The sequence below is a fragment of the Gasterosteus aculeatus genome, chromosome 9 (assembly GCF_964276395.1).
Source record: "Gasterosteus aculeatus chromosome 9, fGasAcu3.hap1.1, whole genome shotgun sequence".
Lineage (NCBI taxonomy): Eukaryota > Metazoa > Chordata > Actinopteri > Perciformes > Gasterosteidae > Gasterosteus > Gasterosteus aculeatus.
In genome coordinates this window covers 18,693,750-18,712,461 of record NC_135696.1, presented here as the reverse complement: position 1 = coordinate 18,712,461, position 18,712 = coordinate 18,693,750, and the positions used below count along the sequence as shown (strand labels likewise).

The 18,712-nt window shown below is 46.0% G+C and overlaps 1 protein-coding gene across 2 annotated transcripts in view; it reads right to left on the bottom strand.

Moving 5' to 3' along the window:
* The window catches only part of LOC120825525 (protein sidekick-1), an 89,751-nt gene that overhangs the window by 36,081 nt on the left and 34,958 nt on the right, over window positions 1–18,712 (bottom strand). For both annotated transcript variants that reach the window (XM_078109319.1, XM_078109320.1), the window contains 7 exons: window positions 18,534–18,707; window positions 15,185–15,321; window positions 14,069–14,216; window positions 7,528–7,668; window positions 6,141–6,322; window positions 3,319–3,434; window positions 449–644 (listed from right to left, as the gene is read on the bottom strand). In XM_078109319.1, coding sequence (XP_077965445.1) covers window positions 449–644; window positions 3,319–3,434; window positions 6,141–6,322; window positions 7,528–7,668; window positions 14,069–14,216; window positions 15,185–15,321; window positions 18,534–18,707 — 1,094 coding nt within the window. The remainder of the gene's footprint in view (window positions 1–448; window positions 645–3,318; window positions 3,435–6,140; window positions 6,323–7,527; window positions 7,669–14,068; window positions 14,217–15,184; window positions 15,322–18,533; window positions 18,708–18,712) is intronic.

Below are 18,712 nucleotides of genomic sequence, written 5' to 3'. Positions count from 1 at the left end.
CCTGCAGCACGCCCAGCTCCCAATCAATACCAGTCCCGGGCTGTGTTGGAGTGTGCGTGCATGTGTGTGCGTGTGTGTGTTTGTGTGTATAAACATGGCCTCTAATACCCCTTTTCCACTCGATAATTGCTGGTTGCTAATAATTGCTTGTCTGTCTGCCTATAGGCTATCGGGGCTGTTTGGCAACTGGGTTTGTCCATGGAACAGACGGCTATGAATACCAGTAAGTCTGAAAACGATATGAATCAATTCTCTTTAGAAAGACACAGTGGAGGCAAAAGGGAGGCTAAAAACCAAAAGATCAAAAAGGAGACGAAAGACAGTGGGGGCCTGTCGGTACACAGCCGTGCTTCACACTGAAACAGCTAGACGGAAGACAAAACAAGTCAATGCACATCGTTATCATTCACGGGAGAGGCTGTGTGTGCGTGTGTGTGCGTGCACTCACTGTCCTCGTGTGTTTGCAGCAGAGTGGGCGAGCTGCGGGGGCCGTCTCCAGGCGTGGTGAAGCAGAGGGTGGAGCCAAAGTACCAGGTGAATTTCTTGAGTCCGCTGACTAACCCCGTGTGGCGCGAGCTGGGGTAGTCCGGCGTGATGGTGACCACGATGGCGTCCTCCGGGGACCGCTCAGGCCAGACCAGCAGCTGTGTCGGGAGGGAGAAAGATGGTCAGCAGGTTGCCGGTAAAAATCTGTTTAATCGGCGGGTGACCACGAGACCTAAAATGTCTATCACAGTTATCGGCGTCTTGTATTTTCCCATTATTTTCTGGTTCAATCATCTTTTAAATTTAGTAGAATAAGCTGCAGGTCACAAACATGATTTGAACAGCTTTTCCTTTTTGTCAATAAAGCCTAAAACTACCAATTGCTATTTGCAAATTTGTCAAAATAGCAAAACAATATCAATATTTCATTACTTTGAAAAACGTTTATCTGCATCTCAAATTCCAGCTTTTATTCACGAATGAATGTAGCACTTTACATACGTCGCTGCCAGCGCTTAATGAAAAGTTTGCTGTGAGAAATGATTTACATGCAGAACCACAGCAGTTTGTCTAATATTACTTTACAGAAACAAACAGGGAAAAGCGGACACCTAAATAGTGCTAACGAGAGAGGAGGCATGTCACGACGAGCCATGTTGTGTTACCCTCTATCACCATGGAAACAATACATGAATCAAACATTGCTCCAATTAATCCTTCTTTGTCTGATATTACACAGGATCGTCGCCTTGCTTCTTCATCTTCATTTTCAATTTAACGGGATACTGATGTAAGAGCATCCTCTGCTCTTGTTGTGTTTTAAGTCTGTTTTCATGCATGTCTTATTTTCCACCCACTGTTCGTCCCCATTCACGTCACTTGTCTTCCTGCCTGTTGATTGCCGGCCTTCACTCGGATGTTTCTCACCTGTGTGTAGTTGTCTTCCCCTGCCCCGGGTATATAAGCTCACCCGTGTTCACTGATCCCCTGCCAGATTGCTGTAGCTCCATGTTGACTCACTTTCCAGCGTTCCCTTGGTTTGTCGTGTACCTGGACCTATTGCCTGTTTCTACGACCACGTTTACCTGCCTGTTGGACCTGTACTGTTGCCTGCATTACTCTGGGAGCAATAAACCGATTACGCTTATCCCTGTTTCCTGAGTCGTGCATTTGGGTCCGCCATTGTGGCCTGACAACTGATCCCTATGGCAGGAAGACTAGATCAAATAGAATCACCACCATGTAACCTTTTCACACATTAAGAAATAGAACTCTTGCCCAGAGAGACTTGGGCTGCTTTTCGTTCTGCCCGCAGTCCGTCTCCGCAACATAAAGTTTTCTGTTCGACTTTATTATCGGCACAGTACAGTTTGAGTGCTGATCTGGAACCTTCGGGCATCGGATGCGAGTCCACTTTGAAAGGGTGCCGGGATGATTGGGTCTGCTGTTACTATAGCAACTTCTGCATTCTGAAACTACATTTCTATGGAACGCATAGAGTACACAATGCCGTCCTCGATCAGACTAGAGCTTGGGCCGCACAACGGGACACAGCGGGAACATCCAGGTGAGGTAACATTCCTCATAAGGATCTCTGTATACTGAGCTATTTCTTCTGAATTTCTTCTTTCCCAACGCATCTTTTACACAACCATCATAATTCAAATGCAATCTATTTAACAAACGGCCTCCTCTCAGTCTGTCAGCACGCTCAGACCGACTGATGAATAGAGACAAATGTTACCTTGACTCCAACTTCTCACAAGAAAAGCAAAGCCAAAGCACGTCAGAAGACAGTTATAAGGACATACAAATGGAATACTCGTCACAAGTTTTGACCCTTTTGAGCTGTATTATTGAGGTTATCGTATAGTCAGTGGGGGGATGAGATGAAATGAGATGAGACGTTGCTTCATATCCTCTTTTAATTAATATAATGATCTACTGTCCGCTAACCAGAACAACACCCGCGAAGACGTGTGCAGCAGCACCGAGAAGCTCCTCCGATTCAGAGTGGTGTGGTCTTCTTTACACAGAGCGTCAAGACAAGGAAGAAAGCCATACAGCATTTATCAACCGATGAAGAAACCAACACCAACGCTCTGTAAAGCGCGCTCACACACGGACGGACGCGGCGCGGCAAGAACGTGATGTGTTTTCTTTGTCATGTTAATCAGTTCCTCGGGGGTTTGTTGCCACGATAAAGTGAATAATAAATCACACACCAAAAACTACTACGTACAGATCACTCACGGTATCCCTCCCAGCTCCCAATTATCCTGCTCCTGTATTATTATCTCTTATTTCTCTTCGGTCTCTTGCTCCCTACTTTCTCAACACGTCCTCTTTCCCCATTTAATCCTCCCTCTCCTTTTCTCATCAGTCATTTCCATTTCTACCTGGAGCTGATCCCTCACTCGGCTGGGCTAAGCGTTCCGAGCCACGACCTTTGAGCTGAAAGTCCCAACAGGAAAATACAACATTTATGTATTTTAAAGCATTGTTTTTTGGGGGGGAACCTGCTAAAACCATCCATTAAATGAGCCGTTTGACTCAAGACGGAGGTATTTGACTACTGGCTGTTGTCTGCAGCGAACGTTGTTTCATATTATTGTCATTTTAGCATAAGAGCTGGGGGTTTGTTTTTGTTAATAAAATTACAACGAAAGATGATGAGAACAGATTTTCTTTTAACTTTAAATATACGTTGCTTTTTTTCAGGTTACGAAAATGTTCCTGAAACAGGACATCGGCCTTTTACCTCATCCAACTTCTTCTTAACCATTCAACATCGGGTTGCACGTACATTGGTGCGAGATGTCGTACGCTTACCTTGTAGCCCTGGTTGATGCCGTTAATGAACTGCTGAGGCGGCGGGTTCCATGTGAAGCGGATGGTCGTCGAGTTGATAGCTAGAACTTCCACTTCCTGCGGAGGTGCTGTGGGAACTGAGCACAGATGTAACATTTAGCTGCATGGGTTCACCACGGGGAAGCTCCATGAGTGTTTAGATACACTGCAAAGAGCTACGCGGCAACCGACTCGGGAGCCTCGAGCTGCAGAAATAAACAGTTCTCAAGGTTACACTTTTACTTTTTGAAGCTGTGCTTTAAAATGTACATAACACAGCACCATATTTCACATTGATATTCATTTCCTTTTTTAATTTAAAATATCTGCTACGCCTGCAAAAGTTAAATGCCAGCCCAACACTGCTATTCTCTGCTGCAAAATGAACTAATTTCTCAATACAATTCTTCTCATCAATTGCACTTCGTATTCACACAGCTCGCAGAGTATCAATTTGGGGATAAGTGAGATAAGGGTGCTGCCCCTTCGGTGACAGGGTGCTGAACAATGACGGCTCACCGAGACAGCCTTAATGATAAATGAAATCTATAACGGCTTTCGCTGACCTCAGGAGACACACGGTGGCCACGGAAAGTTAGATGACTCACTGGAGTAGTTGCTTCAGTCCTGTAGACACATCGGTCTCCTTTTACTGCGGCCCTGTCAACCTTTATGACCCACATGATGTAACTGCGTAGCCTGCGACGCCATGATTCATTGAATCAAAAGATCATGAGAACAGTGACACCGGATTTGTATAAGGGGCAGATGTTGAAGAGGAGTGGTGGCATTGAGGACGAGGCATCCTGGTTTCTTTTTTGAGGTACGGGGTCAACTGCAAAAACACTGCAGTAAAATGGATGCCTCCTAAATGTACTTTCTTAAAACCCCATACATGCGCTTGTAAAGCAGGCTTTCAATTTAAAACTTTCAAGTGCCCAGTCACCATGGTGACGTGATCAGGCTGCTTAGTTCTCCCTGTGACGGGTACACTTAGTTATTTGTAATTTTTTGGACAGAAACAATTCACACATCTATGTTCTTACAACCAGTAAAGAATCTCTGCGGTTTTTCTTTGTTTAATATTGAATCGGCTTTTCTTCCTGCCTTCATGCCAATGCACAAATGGCCCCTACATGTAAATCATTTGGACATAATATGGAATATATATCAGACCAGCGAGAAATAAGACTCCATGACGACATTAAAGTCATGAAGAGCGGAGTGAAGAGTGACCGTGAAATAAGTGTGTGCTTGTACGCGCTGCTTGTGTGTCCGTGGGCACAACGTTGCGGTGATTACACTATAAGGGGTTTATGCTGGTGCCGGAGAGCCACAGCGTGATAATGCACTGTTGCATGATGGGAATGGCCTTTTACATTTCACGTTTGAGCCAAAGAGACCAGACGACAGGAGAACTGCGAGCAAAAACTAGTAGAGGGGAGGAAGTGAAGAGGCGGCGAGAGATGGAGTCAACGGAGGAGAACGCAGAGAGCGGGACGGAAGATTAATTGATGTTAAAGATGCCCCCCCCCCCCCCCCCTCCTTTACCCCCACCATCCCGACTATACTCCAGGGGATCGGGCTACTAACCCCTCGCAGCTCACAGCTACAGATAAAACACTAAACTCTGTCCTCTGGGGGAATGTCGGTATGCGTGTGCGCCTGTGAGTGTGTGTGTCTGAGGGAGCAATGTTATCAGAGTCTCAGAGATAGTGAGAGAGAGCATGTCCAATCCATCTCAGCCACTCCCCTTAAACCACATTAGAATAATTAACGAGCCCGACTCCCCCTCCCGAGTCTATAAACCTGCCCTGAACTCTTGTAATGAGGACTTATGTGCACGTGTGTGCGTTTCCGTCTGTGGAAATAATAAACAGTTGGAATAAAAGGGTCACGTTCCCTTCAAACGTCCTGCGGCTCATCCCGCGGGGGTCCCTGGCCAGCTTGGGGGGGGGGGGGGGTGAAATCCCTCCTGCGTGGGCCCTGAAGTCCCCTCCTAGTCGCTGTCTTTGAGGGGGACGCCTCGGGGGCAAAGCTCAACAAGTGTGAGCTGCATCAAGCGGCTGCTCGTCCCGCCGCTGAGAGCCCGGAGGAGCGCTCTGCCCCTCAGGCGTGATCTCAGCCACCGGATCGCTAACCAGACGCGTACAAACCTTTGAGGGGGCTCTTCCTTAAATCTAACACCACCCGCTGGCCCCGTTAGAAAAGGTTTCTCTGTAGTGTACGGTGCACTTCTTTGGTGAGTGAGTGATTCCGAGAGCAAACCTACGTTCTTTTATTGCAACACCCTTTTATTTCTGTCTACAGCGGACGTCTGTTCCTCAAACTCTCTACTCTCTCAAGTACTGCTCCCCCTGTTTGTAAATGCACGTCCACTAAATCTAAATGTTGCATTTAACACAAAGTACCATGGTTTGTAGTGACAACGGTTTACTACAATCTATCAGACATCTCTGTTTGTCAAGTGTTTATCATCAGGAAATATATTAAGAATATATTTATAGCATTTATTTGACCACTGGAGACACACCAGCTTTGTATCACAAAACAAAATGGTAAACTAGTGTGTGCGTTTGTGAAGTCTTAAGGTTGAGGATTTAAGGACTCGAGGGGCAAAGGAAGTGTTTCTTTTCTTTCTTTAACACTCAAGGATTATGCTCCTCATATTGTTGTGCTGTCCCACTCAAAGCTCAGTGACATGTGCGTGTGTGTGTGTCTGTGTGTGTGCAGGGACTGTCGATCCACACAACGCCTAGACATTTCTTGCTACACTGGCTGTGTTGGTGTGAGTTCGGACCCACCTCCCTGCAGAGTGTACTCGGTGACGGCGCTGCTGTAGACGCCCAGGCCGGCTCCGGTGAAGGCAGCCACCTGGATCTGGTATTGTGTCCAGATGATCAGATCCTTCAGCAGGCAGTAGTTGGTCTCCGGGCTGCTGATGTTCTTCTCCTGGTAGTCCCCTGGCAGCCCAGCCAGACGGTACCTACACACACGCGCACACACAAATTTCTGCTATATTAAGTTTGTGGGGGAATAACGGCGACTAATCGACGGGGTTGATGGTTGAACCGCTGGCTCTCTTTCTCACATCATATTTTTAAGAATCCTTGAGCAAAAATGTTGCGGCTGATACACACTACACATCACATCCACGCCTGATTTCCACGTGGGGATCAATGTGTTAGATGAAATATTTAAGTGTGTAACATCGGGTGGCATCCACCAGGAGGTTGCAGGAGATCCAAAAGTGCCAATTAAAGCATGCTTAATATTGTATTCCATTTCTGCAAATCAATCCCCATAAAAAACTGTTCCTTCAACACACATTTATTATTATCTTTGCCGATGTGCACATATTTCTTAGACTGCTTAATGAAATAATAGTAATATATTTTTTATAAATATATATGAATAATATAATTTGAACGTTGGTCAATATTTCTCTTTGTCTTTTCATAATATCATTTAGATGTACATGTCTGTATAATGTTATTGTAAATTTGTATTTATGCTTGTTGACATCACAATTTGCTTGTTATCTTCATTTTCTCTTGTTATGTTTTAAATATATGATAATGAATGACGATAATTCAACCGAATGTTTTCATAGTAATAAAATATTTCCCAAGCCCGAAAATAGTGTACAGAGAGCTTAAAAAAATGCAATTTAAAGCCACACTAGTGTTCCTTTTGTATGCTAACGAATACAGATGTTTGCCATCTGGGGGGGCAATAAAACTAATCGGCATCAAATCTGAACTAATGAGTATCTTCTATTCTACACATCAAGAATAAAACACCTCTAATACCTGGTAGATGTGGCAGCAGCTCGAAGGCCTTCGCTTTACTACAAGTGATATAAATGTCCACTTACAGGGATATATGAGGCGACTAGACAGGGACGTGTAATACCACTTAAATATTGTACATATCTGATGGAGTAATAATCCACATGTCGGCATTTATATACGGAGCCTATTGTGTGTAACAAGACGAGTCAGCGCTCCATCTTGCGCGCACACACACACACGCGCACACAGACACACACATAAAGCCTGATGAGGATCCCGAGGTGACGTTGTGAAATTGCTTGTTTTGTCCAAACAACCCAAATTTAAATACATTTCAATGGCGTGAAATTGAAGCAAAATCCTCACACGTGAGAAGCGAGTTCCCAACGCCACGTACCTGAGCAGGTATCCTCGGAGGACTCCGTTGAGCTGGGGTTCGGGCGGAGGCTGCCACTGGACCATGATGGACTGGTTTGTCCTCCCACTGGCCACTATGTTCTTCGGGGGAGCGCTGGGGGCCTCCTCCCTCAGCATCAATCTAACAGACACAGGGGGGAGGGACAACATTGATTTTTTGATTACGTTTATTAGGCGTCCTAACAACGGATGAGTGTCTTCATCCTTTCTAATCCGGGGGTCAGACTGTCTACGAACCCGTTTTCATCACAGGAGATGAATGGAGACAGGACTGCAACTTAATATGCAGAATACCCCCCCCCAGCTCCAGCAGCTCTGGTGAGTTCTTAATGAATTCTCTGCTCATCTCTCTCCTCCCTCCTCCTACACGTGTGTCTTGCTATTTCATCAAACACATTTTTTCATTTGTTTCAAACAAACCGCCGTTGCTTCTGCTGGGAACATTTAACGCATCACTTGCAGTGCGCCGGAGGTTTCCTCCTGGGAATGACGGAGCGGAGCTGGCTGTTTAAAACAAAAGCGTCGATGAACTCGGCGCACGTTGATTCCCGACCGTGTTTCGTTCACTGGCCGATTAGATCAGCCGGCCGGCGTTTGGTCCCCGTGTATTACCGATTATATTCGGTTATATTGAAGTTCATCTTTCATTTGATTCGCTGGCGAGCGTTTTGTGGGCGGTTTCGGTTTGAAACACTGGTTGAGAATGAAAAAGGAGCTGGTCATTAACGAGTCAGAAGGATCCCTCGCTGTCTCTGACCTGGCCGACTCTCTTCTGTCTCCAAATCTTTTTCCACCATCTTTTCCACTTCGACACTTTGATCCCTTCCTCCTTTTTTTATTTCTCCCATCTGCCAACTTTCACCTTTCATCCATCAAGTCCTTTGGCCTCAATTATTTCGTCCTTCTATCTTTTACTCATCACCTTCCCTCCTCTTCTGCGCTGTAACCCCCCCCCCCCACCCTCCATGCCCCACCCGTGATTAAAGCTCCCGGCCCCTCTCATGGCTGGTAAAGCACCCGGGCTGAGCTGGTCAGCCTGTGGCTTTACCGTAAGCAGCTCAGCCAACGTAATCAGAGCCATATGCGCGCACGCACACACACACACACACACACACACTCCAAACAAATTTCTCCCAGCTTAAGACAGACTGCTACATCCGATGGTCTTTTCCCTTCCAGGGATTATGTCTGGAGATTTACATCCCTCCGACCCCCTCCTGCCTCGTGTCCCCCTGAATGATTCTCTGTGAGCTATTGAGCCATTAGACGTGGTGCGGCTCTCCGTGTTTGTGTGAATGGGTGACAGTGAAGGTGTTGAAAGCAGGCGGATATACGGCACAGGCCAGTGGTTTTACAGCTGCGCTTTACTTCCATTAGGTTAGGCACTGGGGGACGGCGCCAGGTGCTGCAGGCGTACACATGTACAGTACGCACACAGACACATAGGCTAATGGGCCTTGTGCGAATGAGATGGGCATTAGTGTAGCCGCCTGGAAGTGGGGTATGTATAATCCTCAAACATGCCACCGCTTTTTGACTGAAATTGATGATGCACATTAATGCGCACAAACTCACGCTACACAAACACCCACGCGCCGCGCGCACGACCAAACAGATGCAGCCATTTGCGCTTTGACTGCGAGCAAAACACACACAAATGCACGCCGACAGGTTTGTACTCAATAGCAGAAACTCCTTGTGAATTGCCTCGATTCCCTCCGAAACCGTTTAGGGGAGAAATATTTCACCGAGCGGGTTCAGTATGAGGACATCCGCCTCACGCCGGAGATTAAATGTGCAGCCTCTCACACACGACTTCACATGCAGAACAAGGCGTTGGTGCAAAACAGCCAAAACAGCCAAACCAGACCAACCAAACGCAGCGCACAACTTTGTCTGCGTGACACACTTTCTCTGTCCCCTGTTGTTAAGGAAAAGAGGACATTTTCTGCAGGAGATTTATGTGCTTTTGTGTGCGTGTGTGTTTGGTGGTGGTTGGACCATGTATTTTGTGAGTCCCTATGCTGTGGGAATTAGGAAAAGTTTCTATCTGTGTCATTCTCCACAGTTTAATGCCCACCGGCTTTTCTCACAGTCCACAACTCTTAAATTGCATTTTGTTACCAGGATGTTGGATGTGCCTCTATTCAAACAGGATCGTAAATCTCGGATCCAGTAAGTTCCAGAGTTGGAAATGGAGAGAAACAAGAAGCAGAAGGGCAACGGGAGATAAAAAATGGAAGAGAGAGAGAGAAACCAGATGCGACATGATTGGGTGAAACCAGTCGAATAGATTAGTGTATTTTCTTCTCGTTTGACACTTTAAGTCTCCTCTGCTTTAAATGTTGTGCTGTTTGGCCTCAGGCTAAAAGATGCACAAACAGCGGCGGCTGACTCACTAACGAGACACCGTCGAGGGAAAGAGACAAACTTTGTGCATTATTCTCAGGATGGATCGAAGGCGGCTGAGCCTCGCACCGGCTGTTGTGTTGGTCACTTTGTAGTTATATTATCCGGTCGGTAGATGACACTTTTTACTGCACACTGACAATAGAGTCTGACTGTAATATAATGTGCTGTCAAGCTCGCTCGTATTTACTGTACTTCCTCTGCTGATCTTTGATTTATTGTCACACCTTTAACACTAACAGAGCAAATAATCCCACCTTGCCAGCTGGCGGCCGTGTCTGTGTTTACGCATACGTTAGAGAGGGTGAGGGGCCGCAGACGCTCCGCCTCAAAGCATGCAGTCCATCGGCGTCTGGCCGATTCCAGGCTGATTAGAGCTTTGACAAACAACGAGCAATTGATGGATGCGGTGCCCTCTGTGTCGCTGAAAATAAACTCGGAGGGTCTCAAAGAGACTCCCTGGGGGGCTTTTTTACCATTAGCTTAATACTGAGATGTTTTTTATGATATTTGCTTTTAGCTGTGACACAACTCGGGTGGAAACTGAACTATCGGATGAACCACCATGAAGACGTCTCCGTTCTCCTCAGGGTGACTCTAATGCATCTCCTGTCAGGGCAAAACTTTCATTTGTCCAAAACATTAACTCGGTAATCTGGCAAACTACATTCCCCATCCCACTCAGGTGCACCTCGTGTTTAGTACTAATTAACAAATAATCGTGCTTACACGCTAAACAGAGAGCAACGTGACACTAATTATTCCTGTTTAACACCAGCATGTCATTATTGCCAGTGTGAGCATGGTAGCATTTAGCACTGTTTTGGAACTGGGCTGTAATGCGTCGGTTAGAATCCATGCGGTTGCAGCGAGTGTGATGTTTCGGCTTGAGGTCACAAGGTCGTACATTTTGTCTTTTTACCAAACGGAACATATTTCCTACAAAGAAAGGCTAGCAGGAAAATAGATTTGAAACCACTTTGGAAAAGAAGTGCATCATGAATGCACTCAGGTAGACGTCACTCTTCTACATCTTCACAAGGCCAATAGTTGTATACGGCTTCTTAACTGTCAAGGCTGAGGGCACAGCAGTCGCAGGTCTAATCAGTGGAATGGAAATAAAAGCTCACCCTTAATTAAATAACAAAGTATTCATATGAAATACAATATTTTTTATTGGAGGCTTTCAAAAAGGAAATCTGCTTGAACCCGGGACAAGCGAGGTTCAATGTGGAACTCTGAAGCTGGATTGTTTTGTACCGTGAAAAGAATGATAATTTCCATTATTGGTCGGTCTAATAAGCTTAGAAGCGTGTACGATTTAGAAGTGAAGTTAAGTTCACACATAAATGAGTTCATTCAAATACATAAATATATATATACAGTCTATCCTTTAAAATCCAGCCCCACGTTTTAGATGAAAGTGCTTTTAGTTGGTTTGCACTCTCCTCTTGTTCTCAGATACAAAGACGTTTCAACCAGATTATTTTATACGCATGGCAGACTATGAAAAGCAGCTGAATGTCCTGTTAACTAAAGGACACTGCTCATTCGTTGGTTGGTGCAACTTGCTGCTTGTTCATTTTCTCTTTTCAACCTTGAGATGTTTTATTTTTAAAAAGATAATTCGCTAGTTTGTGTGAAACTTTACTTAAATCATTGCATTAAATCTCAACGGGAGCATCCTGGGTGAGTAGTTGTTCAACACATTAAAAAACCTGCTTAGTTACCCACTAAGCTGTGGTTTATTACCTCCTCTTCAGAAATGTTGACTAAGGGGCGATGGAGCATACGGGGACGCAGCAAGGACTGACTAAACCAACATTGTTTTTCTTCCTACTTTGTGTTGACAGCAAAGAAGAGAGCAAGTTGAAGCCAAGCCGGTAATCTCGTCTTTTTCTCTGGACAAACCGTGTCTGGCGGAGCTTCAGTCAGTCTAAGCCTTCTCGCTGCAATCGTCTTGATGTTTCCTCTCTAAAGTCTAAAGTAAATAAATCACTCGCTATGTTACGAGCACCCGCAACACAGCTGCGGCCACGGCTGAACACAGATATGTAATTCAAGATTGAAATGCTGAAAAGCACAGATCAAATCTCCTGTAAATCTTTTAAATCTCACGGCATAAATGTTTCGGGTCTATTAGTGTGTAGATGTGTGCAAAACTGAGGGAGGGTGTTTTGTATCACACATCCGGTGTTAAAGGCTGATGTGTTCTGATTCTGAGCCTCACCGATGGCATGAAAAATGCCAGCGAAATGAACATAGGCGGATGCTTTAAACTGCACAAGGCAGTAGAACATAGGCTTTCCTCCGATGAATGCAGCCTCTTTAAGGACGTTAACGGTGTGAGCGCAGGTCGTGCATGAGCTGCTGTCCGTGTGCGAGTGTGACACCTCAGATGGTTTAATTGGATTCTCGCAGAGTCTTAAGAGGTGATGTTTTTAAGCTTTGCTCACAATTATTCACACACCCTTAGTGGATGTCCTACCCCCAGGACACTTCTTCTTAAAGCGTCCATCTGCAGCGCTTTGAACGAGAGGAAGCCAGGCAGGATAATAGTGGGGAAAAAACACATATGAATACATGCTGAGGATAAAGATCCTATTCAGGGCAAGAACAAAATGGTAGAGTTCAGAAGCAGCTGGAAGTTCAAACTTTAATAAGGGCTTTTTGTCATCAATATTGGAGGCTTCTCTTTCATTCTGTCCTGTTCCACATTACTGCATTTTGTCATCCTTCTCATTTGCTCAGAGCTCCTGCAGGACATTTTCCTCTGCATCGCCGTCCCCCTTTGTGTCGAGTGCGGCACGCGCATTGGCATCCTGCGAATGCTCATTGTGCGCGCGTGTCTCATCCAGGCAAACGCCCAGCAGATGAAAGGAAAAGTGCGCCTGGTTGCGAGACGCGCGAGTCAAACACTGAGACGCATCCATCTGCTCAGATACACTCGCGAGGGATGACTTGTCCATCTGCCAGTTCTTCATTTAGGATCAATGCGACCTATTCTGCGGCGCCTCTAACAACCGACTTTGGACTGAGGACTGCGGACATAAACAATACAGGGGTACACGCGGGAGAGGAATAATGACACACAATCAGCCGAGGAAGATAAGTGATTTGGGATAAAAGGGGAAGAGAGAGAGTTAAAGGAGGACTACAAACGGGCGAGAACAGAGGACATCTGAAAGGAGACCGTAATCTGAGGTGCTTGGATGTGCGGTGGCGGCGTTCACAGCTGCTGCTGCTATTGAGAGGCTATTTGGCAGAAGCACAACTGGCTCCGGCCCCGTGGTCACGCTCTTCAGGCAAACAAAACCGTTCACCAAACGGTTTACTTTGTAATGTAATGTATTGCCACATCTGTACGTCTGTACTCATGGTTAGAAGGGCTGCCGCGCCTCCTGCAGCCCTCGTCCAGTCGTCCCAGTTGCATCCGTGCTAAGGCTTCATAATCAGCCGCATTAGTGTTTTCTCTTGGGATAAACAAGCACGCACGCACACACACACACACACACACCGGCACGCACACAAACATAAAACATCTGAACGCCGAGTTTTTGTTTTTTCAGTCCAACTAACTCTTTTACACACAAACATTTTTTCATAATTTTAGTTGAAGGAGAAATACTCACACACACACACACACACACACACACGCGCGCGTCAAGTAGACATGCACAGCAGCGATTTGATGAATTTAAATTAGAAAGGAAATGGATTTTAAACAAAAAAGGGACGCTTTGTTATAATTGTCCTTGTTTCACTATGAATCCAATGTCCCTACCCGTGCTAATGGTAAAACACACACACGCGCGCACACACTTAGACGCACAAGTGTGTGGGTGTGTAAACACCATGTCTTTTGATTCCAGGTTCCAGTTGATTTATTCCCAGGTTGCGTACGGCAGTGTGACCGAGTCTATTACACAGAGGTGGAACAGGCTAAAAAGGAAAAAAAAAACTATTTCTTACACGTCACAGCATGTGCTACATGAAAGAAAATGTATTTCGTGCTCTTTGAAAACACCAGTGAAATAGCAGTGTGGCTTCACCCGATGGTGTGTGAAATATGTATTTAATAAAGCTGGTAGTGGTTAGCGTGTGTCTCTTACCTCTGCGTCTCGGCGCTGTACTGACCCCGGCCCACTTGATTGACCGCACAGAGCCTGAACTGATAGGTCCTGGCAGGTGTGAGCCCGCCCACCGACACCTGGGACACCGCTGGATCGACCTCGGATAGGTAGACTTTCCACGGCGAGTCTGGGCAGAGGACACAGAGATTAGAGGCTGATGGTATCTGGCTGGGGCGGAACTAAACAGAGACACGGGGACACTCGGGACCCATTAATCAAAGGGGAAGGAAGGGAGGAGAGGTGGAGAGCAACAATAACAAGTATTTAAGGATGCAACCAGAATGGCTGTAGGGCGGAATCATCCGATGTGTAAGTGTGTGTGTGTGTGTGTGTGTGTGTGTGTCCGACATTAAAATACAAATATTACAATGTTAAAGATACAACCCAAACAAATGTAATAACACGTACAAACAAAAACACACACAGTAATTATCGCTACTCAGACTAACAGCTGGTAATCAGGATGCACAAAACTCTCCTCCATTCCTCACTGTCTGGATTTGGTCTTTACTGAAATCGACTCGGCTATCATTACTTTACTGATTCCTGCAGAGCAGCTGCAGGGACGGAGACAGCAGGAAGCTCGCGGTCGTATTCCTGCCGTCTCCGGAAAAGTCACCAGAATTAAGACTACCGAAAATGTTATGCATCAGGAATATTTAAGACTTTTGTCCGGCGGTCCGGCGGTCGCCGGGCTCAGAGTGTGACATTCCCCAATCCATCGAATTATCTTTCAGCCATCTCCCTCCAATCTGTTTCTCCTGTCATCCTACTACTCAATCCCTCTCTCCTCTCTCCCTCATCTGACAGGTGACACAGCGTCAGCCTGCTGTTAAAACATCTGTGGTAGAGAGAGGGGGAGAGAGAGAGAGAGAGAGGGAGTGAGGGTGGGAGGGAAATCCAAGCTTATTTATAGGAAACCTGGATGTACATTTACTGAGCTACAGCATTCTCCATATGTCTGCCTCTTGTAAATGAGAGTGTGTCCCTGCCTGTTAGACAGCAAGTGAACAGCTGTTCGTCGCTCAGGGACTATAAAATAAGCGCGGACACACAATTAAACAAACACACACACACACACACACACAGACGTACTGTTCTCAGAGAGCTCCAGCAGGTAGTACAGGAGTGGGGAGTTGCCATCAAAGGGCCGCAACCAGGACAGGTGGACGGAGCGGGAGTCGGAGTCGTTGAGGCTGGCCGCCAGGGAGCGAGGAGAGTGCGGCAGCTCACTGAACACACGAGAAAGACCAGGCGGGAACATTAACACCAGTTTCAGTTTCACAGGATACGTTTCACCAGAAGAGGAGCGGTTAGCTTAGCTACGTTTAACCTGGTGCAGTATTTACACAACAGCTAACCTTCGGATGATGGTTGTAAAAGGCAAGACTTGTACTTATAGCGCCACTCATCTATAGCAAATTGTAAATTGGCTTATTTGAGGAGTATGCTTGTTCTTCTGAGTTTGTACCCTATGGTTGAATGCACTTATTGTAAGTCGCTTTGGACAAAAGCGTCAGCTAAATGACATGTAATGTAATGTAAAAGAAACTTGAATAAATAATGTACAATTGTTTAAGGGAAGTGTTTTCTTCCCTGCTGATCCAGCCCATGACTCAAAACCGTTATAGGATCAGAACTGTGAGTCTTGTGATTGAATGCAGCCCTGACGACAGCTTTGTTTACCAGAGTGGAGCGTTGAGGAAAGCATCCTGGTTTGGGTTCAAACGCATACGCTGGGTTAGCATATGACTCACGCATGTGACATTCTCACATCTGGAGGTGCTGGCAGGCCGGGGTTCCTTTCTTTCAGATGAGATAAGCCAACTGGCTGCTGGTGGCTGCATATTTACTGTCCAGACACGAGACCACTCTAAATATGAAACTTCTCATTTCCCCTTCGGCAAGAGAGCAAAAATAAGCATATTGGCAGAGACAAAGGGAGCGTGTGTGAATATGTACATTGACATGTTTCATTGAGAAGTGGGGGGCAAATTGCAGAGACTTTTCTTTAGACGGATATTTGTTTCCTGTGTATCGAACGGATCTGCCACCCATGCTGGATCAAAGGTCCCATCAGTGATCGCTTCCAGAGGGCGAAATCCTTTAAATAGTTTGCATATTTCTATCTATTTCATTCTCTTTGTGTTCTGCACAACAGCGAATAAATATGAATGTATACCGTGTATCTCATCACATCTATTAATTAAATTCTCCAGACATTTGCCATCCCCTGTGGACATTTGTGCATCCCTGCGTTGTTAACAACAAAGACAGCAAAACAAATATATTCATGAAAGCAATTTCAGAAAGAGTGTCCAGACATTTGATTATACCATTTGATTATACCAATTTTAGTGCATCATAACTCAAAAACTGTTTGCTTGGAGGAGTAGAGGGAATATAAAGCAGATCTCAGTGTCGCTCCACGCGAAGGCTCGACGCACCAGCAGAGATAACAGTTATCAACTGATTACATTTTAGGACAAAACCAACATATTTAAGCTGAAAGCAAAAGGAAAGACCCACTTCCTGTGTGCTTACACTAGTGGCATTACATATTCATAAGGTCATTCATTATTCCCAAACAATCATGGATGTGTGCGTACGCTGTCAGGCTGCCAGTTCATAATTCCATCAGATGACATAAAGTGGAAGAATATAGAGTTCCGTTTTTTATTTTGGGATAGAAGCCGTTTAAAAATGAAGTTGGTGTGAGAAAAGGAGGGTAACAGAGAGGAGTTATCGTACAATATGAATGACCTCGGTCATTTCTGATGACCTACTGCAGACATGGCCAATTGCGCCTCTAAGAACGTGACCAACGTTTTAGCCGACATGATGCCAGGAAAAGACACGTCAAATCTTCTCACGTTGACTAAGCTGGATGGAAATATATTTTAAAAAACTAAGCTGAGACAGGTTTTGCCCGGCATTTGCGGTCCCGCTGCCTCTGCGGCGCCATGTGGGCGGGGCTTCTCCTCCACACTCGCAGAGACAGCGAACCTGGTGAAGAAAGGAAACAGTCGAGGCTAATTGGGGTTTTCCTGATGGTTACAGACTGACCCGAAACTTTGAAAAACTACAATAAGTCCAAATGGATTTGCAGAAGCAAGGCCGCTGGCGAAGGGCGCGCGAGGGGGCGGGGGGGGTGGAGGGTGGAACGAGAATGATGTTTTCTTTTTTCTGACTTGACATGATCACGTTAATTAATGGATGAGCTGAGAGAACGTTAGAGCAACTATGTTCCCTCAGCCCAAAACACACACACACACGCACACACACACACACACACACGGATGGCTCTTGCGGGAGTTGAACCAATAACCTGCAGGTAATTAGTCTGTCTCCTCAGCCGCCAGCGTCTGTTAACCTCCGTGACCCTTTGATAGTGAGCTAACGAGAATGTCAGTCACGCGCGCGTGGACGTGCGCGCACACTGACAGGAATCCCTTCGTTCCGCCATTTGTTTTTGCGCCGCCATACACGGAGACTCGCTTCCTCCCTCCGAGTGCGACTCGTGTGACCTCTCATGATGTATAATGCAGAAGGATGCAGACTCATGTTCTATCACCCTCCCACCCCACAATTGTATAAATATATCATAAGTGCCTTTTATAAATACATTATGCAAGTACCTAATTAATATATGAAGCCCACAACCTGATGGCGTTCCCTCACAGTGGCTGTAATGAGGCTGCGGGGGTCGCAGCGCGGGACACACTTGAAATATGTGTGTGGCATTTTTTAATCTGAGCGACAGGAATGCACGCCCATGCCGAACACTGAATGTGACGTGCGCGGCGGGCAGGCGGGAACGAGGTTTCACATTCAAAGACGAATGCGGTTGCACAGAGCAGGGAGCAAACGATAGCCGACGAGGCCTTACACTGGCTCGTAATAACTCTCACTGACGAGCCACATTCTCACAGTTTACGGTTTTAATGATATAGAAAAGTATTTTGGTTTAGAGGGGGTCTGACCCCTGAGAGAACATGGCTACCGTTGGGAACAAGCAATTATTTCATTATCCCACCGCTGAAATAAGTTGACACTAATGTGTTTTTCAGCCCTCTCAATTATCCTGTTTCTCCAGGATTATGTTGTGCATAGATTTTTTGTCCTGTCACACTGAATCCAGAGGCATCCTCCCAGTCAGTCTTTTCCCCCCATTTGATTGCAGCCTATTCAATGTGTATAAACATTTCATGCTGTGTTGAATCAATGTTACTTCTGTTTTCCACAATAACCAGCAAGCTTGCATCTGACTAAAGGTCGGACTCATCCCCACAGAGCTGGGTGGAATTGTTCAGCTATGGAGGAAAATTTTGTATTCCTGAAACTAATCCCAAGCGTAGGACAGCAAAGGATGCAGCGATGGTGAAAAATAATGCAGATAACAGGAGGAAGCCATGAACTAGGACGGATGTCTCTTTGTACTCACATGACTTCGAGGCGTGCAGAGTGAGAATCGTTGCCAGCCTGCGACGTCACGGTACAGGTGTAATCCCCGATGTCGCCTGACCACGTCTGGCCAATAGTGAGAGAGCCCTGGCGCATGGAAACCCGACCCACATTGGTGGCACGGATCGGCACACCGCCTCGATCCCACCTGAAGCTGCA